The sequence below is a fragment of the Mustelus asterias genome, unplaced genomic scaffold (assembly GCF_964213995.1).
Source record: "Mustelus asterias unplaced genomic scaffold, sMusAst1.hap1.1 HAP1_SCAFFOLD_1222, whole genome shotgun sequence".
NCBI lineage: Eukaryota > Metazoa > Chordata > Chondrichthyes > Carcharhiniformes > Triakidae > Mustelus > Mustelus asterias.
Genome location: NW_027591167.1, coordinates 93,654 through 104,664, shown reverse-complemented (window position 1 = coordinate 104,664; position 11,011 = coordinate 93,654). Strand labels below are relative to the sequence as shown.

Sequence of the window (11,011 nt, the reverse complement as noted above, 5' to 3'; positions counted from 1 at the left end):
TGTCTGTGTGGGTTTCCTCCAGGTGTTCTGGTTTCCTCCCACAGTCAAAAGATGTGTATGTTAGGTGAATTGAGGTGAATTGGTCATGTTAAATTGTCCCTTCGTGCCAGGAGGACTAGCAGGGTAATATGTGGAGTTACAGGGATAGGGCCTGAGTGGGATTGTTGTCAGTGCAGGCTTAATGGGCCAAATGGCCGCTTTCTGCACAGTAGGGATTCTATGATTCTTTTCTATGACAATTAACTGTCAGGGGTTCCCTTCTATTCGCTAAGACATCTGTCATCCTAGATGGGTGTAAAAGATCCCATGGCATTATTGGAAGAGGAGCAGTAGAGTTCTTCCAGTGCCCTCACCAATCGGAATGCCTCAACAAAAGACTATGCATCTCATAGAAATCCTACAGTGCAGAAGGAGGCCATTCGGCCCATCGAGTCTGCACCGACCACAATCCCACCCAGGCCCTACGCCCATATCCCTACATATTTACCCGCTAATCCCTCTAACCTACACATCTCAGGACACTAAGGGGCAATTTTTTTAGCATGGCCAATCAACCTAACCCGCACATCTTTGGACTGTGGGAGGAAACCGGAGCACCCGGAGGAAACCCACGCAGACACGAGGAGAATGTGCAAACTCCACACAGACAGTGACCCAAGCCAGGAATCGAACCCAGGTCCCTGGAGCTGTGAAGCAGCAGTGCTAACCACTGTGCTACCGTGCCATGTGTGTTAGTGGGAGTTTGCTGTGCACAAATTGGCTGTTTCCTACATTACAAGAGTTATTATACTCTATAACTACTTAATTGACTGTCCTGAGGTTATGAAATACCCTTTAAAATTGCAAGTTCCTGCTTTATTCCTTGGCTAAATGCTTCCAGTATTCATCACGTTCACCATTCTATACTGTAATTGAGGTGCCTCTTGTGATTCTTCGCATTGATGTGTCTGGATTTTGTTGGGTTTAACTGTAATGTTACACCTCGCTTTGATTTATTTAGACTTGATGATGACATCAGGTGACTTGCTCACACAAAGAGAAGCTAATAAACTGTCTGGTAAATTTTATTTCACTTAACCGAGAGTTTGGCAGCATATTTGAGAATGACTTTGAATCCTATTTGATGTCTAAGAGCCTGCTGTACAAAGAGTGTAAAGATTTCACTACTTCAACCTAATGTAGCTTTTTTTAAATTTACAGCTGGCTGTACAATCTCTTCTCTAGCTCCTTGGAGAACCCCATTCGCTCTTCTCTGAACCGAGAGGTACATATCCAATTGCACTTTGAATAATTCAGCTACCAGTTTCTACAGTGACAAAGAACGTAACACTACAAACCATGGTTTGGTTCAATCATCTGTTAATCTTCCAATTGCCATTTTCTTAATTTTTCTTACAGATTTGTCCAAAAGTCTCCACTGCAGTCAATGGGCTAGAACAACATCTGAAGACCATGCATCGTATGTTCCTCTATTGTTCACAAACTCTTTCTCCGCATCCGCACCACACCCCCCCCCACGCCCCCCACAATCTTCCAAGAGAGATACACTGTCCTCTGGCATTGTGTCCAAGTGGCTAGATCTTCACTTTAGTCAGTCAGAGTTGACCTATTAAAACAAACAGAAGAAAATAAAATGTAGAAGTTAATAACTGAGCCCAATCCTAGCCTCACTTACCAACGGGAATCACTGGATAGTTATCAGGAACAGGAATCCTGGTTGATTTCTCCCATTTCCACCTCCAGGTTGTTAATAATTCCCGAGCTGTGTTTGACTAACTGAGAATCACAGATCTCTCTGGTGTCTATGACTCAGTTCTGGATTGAATGGTGGGTCTATCAGTGGAACATTGGCTTTTGGTGAGATAATCCCATTCGGATGATTGTCTCTTATTCTTCCCTATGTGGAAAAAAATCCCCTCTTCTTTTTCCTACAGTGGAAGAAAGGAAATTAGAATTATATATGAAACTTTTCTCGTGGCCTCAGAGTGTAGTCATTATTGTAATGTAGCAAGCCAATTTTCACACAACAAGATCCCACAAACAGAACGAGGCAATGGCCAGGTAACCTCCTTTTTAGTTGTGGCTGAAAGAAAAATGGTGGCCTGGATACCAGGGGAACTCCCCACCCACCCCGGGAACTCCCCACCCACCCCGGGGAACTCCCCACCCACCCCGGGGAACTCCCCACCCACCCCGGGGAACTCCCCACCCACCCCGGGGAACTCCCCACCCACCCCGGGGAACTCCCCACCCACCCCGGGGAACTCCCCACCCACCCCGGGGAACTCCCCACCCACCCCCGGGAACTCCCCACCCACCCCGGGGAACTCCCCACCCACCCCGGGGAACTCCCCACCCACCCCGGGGAACTCCCCACCCACCCCGGGGAACTCCCCACCCACCCCGGGGAACTCCCCACCCACCCCGGGAACTCCCCATCCACCCCGGGGAACTCCCCATCCACCCCGGGGAACTCCCCACCCACCCCGGGGAACTCCCCACCCACCCCGGGGAACTCCCCACCCACCCCGGGGAACTCCCCACCCACCCCGGGGAACTCCCCACCCACCCCCGGGAACTCCCCACCCACCCCGGGGAACTCCCCACCCACCCCGGGGAACTCCCCACCCACCCCGGGGAACTCCCCACCCACCCCGGGGAACTCCCCACCCACCCCGGGGAACTCCCCACCCACCCCGGGAACTCCCCATCCACCCCGGGGAACTCCCCATCCACCCCGGGGAACTCCCCACCCACCCCGGGAACTCCCCATCCACCCCGCCACTTCTTCTTTGATGTTGTGCTACTTCACCTGAAAGATGGCTCCCCTAACAATGAAGCACTCTCTGTGCCATGGCTGATACTTGATCAATGTTCAATGATATAGGCTTTAGAAACATTTTGAAGACAATACATCTTTTAAAAAAATAATTCTGAGAGTGGAGCATCGTTATTAAGAGTTTGGTTTCTAATGATGGCGAGAGGGAATATGGAACAAGGAGTTACCTAGAGTTAGAGGGTCAGAAGAGGTAGACAGAGATGTGCCAAAGGGAAGCTCACTGAGGCCGTGCAGAGGTTTGAAATCAGAGCTAGGATCTTGAAGTTATTTGCCAATGGACTTGGAGGGTGCCAATGAAGCTTGGCATTAAGTGGGCAGAATACAACACAAAATGAAGTTCTGAATTAACTGAAATCTGTGAAGGTTGGAAATTGAAAGCCTGGTGAAGAGAACATTTAACAGATCACTGCTCGACATGACAAAAAGATGGTTTCTACAGGTGTAGGGAATAGAAGAACCCTGTTCTATAGGTGGAATGATATGGTCTTGGCAATGGTTCAGATTAGGAGTAGATATGCTCATCCCCAGCCTAATAGGGTGCCAATGTTGGTTTTGTTTCTCTCCATCATTGACCTGAAGGAACTTCCAGCCCAACAAGATGTAGAGGACATCATGACCAAGGCTAATTGTACCCTCACTTAAAGTCAACACAGGCACATTGGGAGCAGGGGCCAAGTGTAATCCTCCACTGTTGCTCTACTTGAGATCTGATAATTCAGTACAGGCTAGCAATCAATTGGGTTGCTGTGGCTCAGCATTACTTTACCTCCTAGGATGTTGGCAGAATTGCCGAGAGGTCAATGTTGTGTGGGTTAGAAGTTCATAACTTTTAGAAAACAAGTCAGTGGAAAATCCCAATTCCTTTGGTAGAATGAGGTTATGTGACCAATACAAGGGCGATCATTTTCTAATATTCAGTCTGACATTCAATCTTCTTTTCTCTCTATGTTCTCCAGTCTCTAGCCACATTGACAAATATGCTGAGATTGAATATTCCCTGGTTAATCCAATTGCTATCACAAACATATTCATGGACCTGGATTTTAAGGTATCCACCGACTCTTGATATGTGTGTGTGTGTGGAAATATGTGTGACTGTGTGTGTGTGTGTGTATATATGTGTGACTGTGTGTGTGTGTGTATATATGTGTGACTGTGTGTGTGCATATATGTGTGACAGTGTGTGTGCATATATGTGTGACAGTGTGTGTGCATATATGTGTGACTGTGTGTGTGTGCGTATGTGGAAATATGTGTGACTGTGTGTGTGTGTGTGTATATATGTGTGACTGTGTGTGTGTGTGTATATATGTGTGACTGTGTGTGTGCATATATGTGTGACAGTGTGTGTGCATATATGTGTGACAGTGTGTGTGCATATATGTGTGACTGTGTGTGTGTGCGTATGTGGAAATATGTGTGACTGTGTGTGTGCATATATGTGTGACAGTGTGTGTGCATATATGTGTGACAGTGTGTGTGCATATATGTGTCACAACACCAGGTTAAAGTCCAACAGGTTTATTTGGTAGCAAATACCATAAGCTTTCGGAGCACAGCTCCTTCGTCAGATGGAGTGGATATCTGTTCTCAAACAGTGCAAACAGACACAGAAATCAAATTACAGAATACTGATTAGAATGCAAATCTCTACATACAGGGGGAGCACTTCAGCAGTCACGGGCATTCAGCCTTGGATCTTCAGATAAGCGTTCTCCAAGGCGGCCTTCATGACACACGACAGCGCAGAGTCGCTGAGCAGAAACTGATAGCCAAGTTCCACACACATGAGGACGGCCTAAACCGGGATGTTGGATTTATGTCACATTATCAGTAACCCCCACAGCTTGCCTCCTGGACTTGCAGAATCTCACTAGCTGTTCTGTCTGGAGACAATACACATCTCTTTAACCTGTGTTGAATGCTCCCTCCACCCACGTTGTCTGTACATTTAAGACCTGGCTGGCTGTAGAGATTTGCATTCTAATCAGTATTCTGTAATTTGATTTCTGTGTCTGTTTGCACTGTTTGAGAACAGATATCCACTCCATCTGACGAAGGAGCTGTGCTCCGAAAGCTTATGGTATTTGCTACCAAATAAATCTGTTGGACTTTAACCTGGTGTTGTGAGACTTCTTACTGTGCTTACCCCAGTCCAACGCCGGCATCTCCACATCATATATGTGTGACACTGTGTGTGCATATATGTGTGACTGTGTGTGTGTGCATATATGTGTGACTGTGTGTGTGTGCATATATGTGTGACTGTGTGTGTGTGTGCATATAGGTGTGACTGTGTGCGTGTGTGCATATATGCATGACAGAATGCATGTGTGCGTGTGTGCATATATGTGTGACTGTGTGTGCATATATATGTGACAGTGTGCGTATGTGTGTGACAGTGTGCGTATGCATATGTGTATGACTGTGTGTGTGTGTGTGTGCACATATATGTGTGACTGTGTTTCTGTGTGTGCAAGAGGAATTTTCCGAGGTGCCCTGTATTTGTTGAACCTCACTCAACCAATACGTAGACTGCGAAAGACAGCATATAGTTTTAAGGACGAAAAGGAATTTATTTGTTAATGCATGCATCAGGAGAGAGACACAGTCAATAAGGGTTGACTGTCCTCTCTGAGCTAATATTGCAAGGTTAAATTATTATATTATTCTGAACATTTCAATATCCCACCCAGTCTTGTCAATCAAAACTGGAGGGCCCAATCACAACATTACCCATTATTAGCCAATAACATTCCACCTGTCAACAAGAATAGGAGATTATTAGCTTATTGCCCCTGTAGGTTCCTTCCCCTTTACCTAGGAAACCTAACCCATGTCATTATTAGTAACCAAGGCCGTAGTTAACATCTGTGATTTTTAATTGATGAAAGGAGTCACTCTTTCACTGGAACCGGGGCCTCCTTTATCAGCTTGAGAGACGGCTCCAGCCTCACTACCCAGGAATGAATTTAGTCCCTTAAATACTAGGCCTATTAAACTTGCCTTTCACATGTCCAAAAGCAGATAACAGAAGCTGCCTTTCTGTGCTCCATTGTATTAAAAGAATTTAGCCTGTCTACCACTGTGTTTCCCATCATGCTGCATTCAGAACAAAGTTGGCCAAGGCACAGTACATATATATTGGAAATATAATTTAAGCTTATAATACTTGCTTAATTTGTAGTTATACAATTTATAATACCTTTGTAGTTTATAATACCTTTGCATATTTTGTTTCGGGCACATTGTGAATTCTCATATATATATATATATATATATATGGCACTTTATAATTACCTTAACCTAATCTACTTGTTATAGTAAACTAAAATGAAAGGCCTCATACTAAGAATTCTATACTACCCCCATCAGTGTGTGTGTCTGTGCACGTGACAGTGTGTACATGACAGTGTGACAGTGTGCGTGTGACAATGTGCGTGTGCACGAGGGCGACATGGGGGGGGCGTGCGCGACATGGGGGTGGTGGGAGGGGGCTGCGTGTGATAGTGTGTGTTTGCCCTTATGTGACTCTTGACCATAAGCCATTTTTCCAGGCTATTTTTCAGCAATCCCTCATTTATATGTATTGGTCGTATTTTGAGGACCTACATTGTATGTTCTTGGAGTTTTTCCTCCGCTTTGCTGAGTTCAGTGGGTTGGTTTGTCGGGTGAGTCACCAGTAACCTACTCAGTAATGTCAAATGTAATGATCTGAGTGAGGTGTGATTTAGATTCTAACATCTGTCCCTTCAGATGTTTTCTATCAATCTGCTCCTGAGATCACTTCTTTTGCTGCATTTTGTGCCACAGGCTCTGAGTGCTCAGAAGATAATCTGTGCACTCGGGACTTGGAAAAAGGCTGAGTAGATATATCTAAGGAATGAAATTTGCCAACTCTACAAACATCCCATCACAACCATCTGGTGCCTCTAATAGTAAAGAGTATGCATTGTATATCTGAAGTTTGACATATTAAATCATTTTTTCAGGGTGAATTTTATAGTGTGGCACAGCATAAAGAACCTCCCTTCAGTCCACCCCCAGTTAGCCTCTCCAAACAAGGTGATCACATGATGTACTTGGGATTGTCCGATTTCTTTGCGAATTCAGCAGGGTTTGCCTATTATGGAGCTGGTGCCTTGCACATGAACATCACTGATGACATGGTACGTACAGACTGTTCTTTCAATCACAACCAGAAACGTTGCTGAGGTAGTTCCTCCTGTTTGGCAGACACTTATCATTTCAAATTCCACTGACTGGGTGAGATTTTAATGGAATGTTACCGGTCATTGGAAGGCTACATCATTGGAGGAACATCTGTTTTGTGTTGCTGAACAACTGGAATATGAAATTAATCTGGGGCAACCATTACTCTGAATTTGTTCTGGATGGTCCCATTTGAGTGGTTAGAATTTCAAAAAAATGGAAGCCAGATGGCATGATATGTTGAACAAACCAGTTACAAATTGTTTGATACATTATCTCACAAGGTACTGTAACAGCTTTAGTTAATTGACTTTTTGTTTTCACCAGATTCCAAAACAATCTCCTATCAGATTAAACACATCAAGTTTCAGTATTTTAGTACCTCAGGTAAGTGTGCCCTGAAGTTTGCATTATTTGTTACCTGATAATAAGGGACCTACTCGCTCCACCCTGAGCACTTGACCTCTTGGTGACACTTTGTATCTACTCTTAAGGGGAAGAAGATTATTAATAGTTTGTACTTGTGTCCAGGTGGAGAAGCTCTATCCCAACATGCTGATGTTAATGTATCTCCATGCCAACCAACAGCCTGTTCTGAAGGCTGCAACAAACAACATCACCATTCAAGCATGTGGTGCTATCGATACATTTGCAATCCTTCCTAATTCATCACTTGCACCACTTTTTGTCCTGGATATTGTGAGTACAGTTGTGAAATTCTTGTTTGGCTGAGATGCATTTTAATGTGTTTACAATTGCCATGAGAAATGTTATTATGTCCTTTTAACTGTTAACAGTGCGCTAATGTGTCCGCTAAGATGGCTATCTCTCAAATGAACTTGATTGGATCATTGAAACTCAACAGGTAAGAAAGAAAACCTCTCATTTATATAGCGGCATTCATGGGGTCAGTCACAGGTGTTATTATAGGGACTGTGGCAGCCGTTTGCACACAGCAAGATAAAATTACTCGATAATTTCTTCTGGTGATTTTGGTTGAGAGGTCCTCCTCAGAGAGTACAAGGGGCCCCAGCTTAACATCTGTGTAACTGTAAAAGGTACTGGTGAGACCACATCTGGAGTACTATGAGCAGTTTTGGTCCCCTTATTTAATAAAAGATATTATTTCATTGGAGTCAGTCCAGCAACGGTTCATAGGATGATCCCCGATATGAAGGAAAGGTTGAACTGTTGGGACTCTACTCAGTGGAATTTAGAAAAATGAGGGGTGTGATCTCATTGAAACATATGGGATTCTTAAGGGGCTTGATAGGGTAAATTCTGAGAGAATGTATCCCCTCCTGGGAGAGTCTAGGACCAGAGGGCATAGTCTCAGAATAAAGGGGCACCAATTTAAGACTGAGATGAGGAGGAATTTATTCTCTCAGAGGGTTGTGAATCTTTGAAATAGATGTGAGGAAAATTGCATCAACCATGATCCTATTGAATGGTGGAGCAGGCTCGAGGGGCCGAACAGCCTACTCCTGTTCCTATTTCTTCTGGTCTTATCTTCTTCAAGTGATCTTATTTCTGACAATGCAGCTACTGCCTCAGTACTACACTGGAGTGTCAGTGTAAATTACCTATTCAATATTCTGGAGTGCGGCTTAAACTAGGGTGGCACAGTGATTAGCGCTGCTGCCACACAGCGCCAGGGACCTGGGTTCAATTCTCAGCTTGGTCACTGTCTGTGCGGAGTTTGCACATCCTCCCCATGTCTGCATGTGTTTTCTCCAGGTGCTCCGGTTTCCTCCCACAGTTCAAAGATGTGCAGGCTAGGTGAATTGACGATGCTAAATTCTCCCTCACTGTACCCGAACAGGCACCGGAATGTGGCGACTAGGGGAATTTCACAATAACTTCATTGCAGTGTGAATGTAAGCCTATTTGTGACACTAATAAATAAACTTTGACTTTAAACTAGCAACCGTGTAACTCAGACAAGAGTGCTATCCATTGAACCACACCTGATGAAGGGTAAATTGTTAATTTTTATACTGAATGCACAGAGCTACCAATTGCCAGCCGCATAAATGAATTTACAATACACAGTTCCACTTGTTTCCTTCCTTGATGTGGTATTGAGACCAAGAAAGACTTGGATCTGAATATTGTTCTATGCTGAGCTCAGAAAGGCCACTAGCAATTGGCTTTAATGTTGCCAGTAATGAATAGAACATAGAACATAGAAAAGCTACAGGCCCTTCAGCCCACAAGTTGCGCCGAACATGTCCCTACCTACTAGGCTTACCTATAACCCTCTATCTTACTAACTTCCATGAACTTATCCAAAAGTCTCTTAAAAGACCCTATCAAATCCGCCTCCACCACCACTACTGGCAGCCGATTCCACTCACCCACCACTCTCTGAGTGAAAAACTTACCCCTAACATCTCCTCTGTACCTACTCCCCAGCACCCTAAACCTGTGACCTCTTGTGGCAACAATTCCAGCCCTGGGTAAAAGCCTCTGAGAATCCACTCTATCGATACCCCTCAACATCTTATACACTTCTATCAGGTGACCTCTCATCCTTCGCCTCTCCAAGGAGAAAAGGCCTAGCTCTCTCAACCTATCCTCACAAGGCATGCCTTCTAACCCAGGCAACATCCTTGAAAATCTCCTCTACACCCTTTCTATGGCTTCCACATCCTTTCTGTAATGAGGCGACCAGAACTGGGCACAGTACTCCAGGTGGGGTCTGACCAGGGTCCTATACAGCTGCAGCATTATCTCCCGATTTCTAAGCTCAATTCCTCTATTGATGAAGGCCAGTATTCCATACGCCCTCTTAATTACAGCCTCTACCTGCGACGCTGCTTTGAGTGACCTATGAACCTGGACCCCAGGGTCCTTCTGATCTTCCACACTGCCAAGCGTCTTACTCTTAGTATTATATTCTTTCATCCTATTCGACCTGCCAAAACGAACCACCACACACTTATCTGGGTTGAAGTCCATCTGCCACTTCTCCGCCCAGTCTTGCATCTTATCTATGTCTCGTTGCAACTGCTGACATCCCTCTACACTATCCACAACCCCACCAACCTTTGTGTCATCAGCAAACTTGCCAACCCATCCTTCCACTTCCTCATCCAGGTCATTTATAAAAATCACAAAGAGCAAGGGTCCCAGAACAGATCCCTGGGGCACTCTACTGGTGACCGACCTCCATGCTGAAAAAGACCCATCTGCAACCACTCTTTGCCTTCTGTGGGCAAGCCAGTTCTGAATCCACAAAGCAATGTCCCCTTGTATCCCATGCTCCTGAATATTGGATTCACTCTCGTGATTCTTATTCAGTTACTACTATGGAAATGAGTGAAAGTGTGAGTATTGGGTAGGAAAGCAGCAGGTCTGTAGCTTTTACTGCCGATCTCACCCATGAAGATTTGCCACGTGTGTGAAATATTTGGAGAGCTGCTATATTCTGACAGAAGTCGACTCCCTCATGAGGGAAGAAAGATTTTAGTTAAAAATTCTTATCTGACCCTGTTAAAAAAAAATATTGGTTACACAGCATTGCAGGCAGTTACTGTTAAGGATCATAAATCACATTTCCCTGATGTCAACAGTTGTGTTGCATATATGGCTTTATTCCTGACCAATTAGAAACCACTATTTTTACCACAGCTAAATTAATTGATTTGAACTGAACATAGGAGGAAACTTCTGTGAAGAAGTTGTTGACAGGAACCAGCCTATTCTAATTAATAGCCTTGCATTGGTTCCAACTGTGAATCTATGAAACCATGTACTGATGTGAAGTAGGACAGCTCTCAAGTAATAGGAGGAAATAATATCCCACTAAAATGGGGAGAAACAGATAGAATTGTTTGTGAAAGTGCCCAGCACCAGGATCTGAGGTGGGGCTCCCAATCTTCCAACATACCAGTCATTGGGCTGGAGTTTCCAGTCCCCCATGGCATGTTTTCTAGTGGTGGATGCAGCTTATTATTG

The 11,011-nt window shown here is 44.6% G+C and overlaps 1 protein-coding gene across 1 annotated transcript in view; it reads left to right on the top strand.

Annotated features, from left to right (window-relative positions):
- Positions 1 to 1,195: 1,195 nt before the first annotated feature.
- LOC144488023 (bactericidal permeability-increasing protein-like) overlaps positions 1,196 to 11,011 on the top strand; it is a gene marked incomplete at its 5' end in the record, with an annotated part of 29,022 nt that continues 19,206 nt past the window's right edge. The window contains 7 exons of the mRNA XM_078206039.1: positions 1,196 to 1,264; positions 1,399 to 1,459; positions 3,796 to 3,887; positions 6,832 to 7,008; positions 7,379 to 7,438; positions 7,583 to 7,750; positions 7,849 to 7,916. Of these exons, the coding sequence (XP_078062165.1) occupies positions 1,196 to 1,264; positions 1,399 to 1,459; positions 3,796 to 3,887; positions 6,832 to 7,008; positions 7,379 to 7,438; positions 7,583 to 7,750; positions 7,849 to 7,916 (695 nt within the window). The remainder of the gene's footprint in view (positions 1,265 to 1,398; positions 1,460 to 3,795; positions 3,888 to 6,831; positions 7,009 to 7,378; positions 7,439 to 7,582; positions 7,751 to 7,848; positions 7,917 to 11,011) is intronic.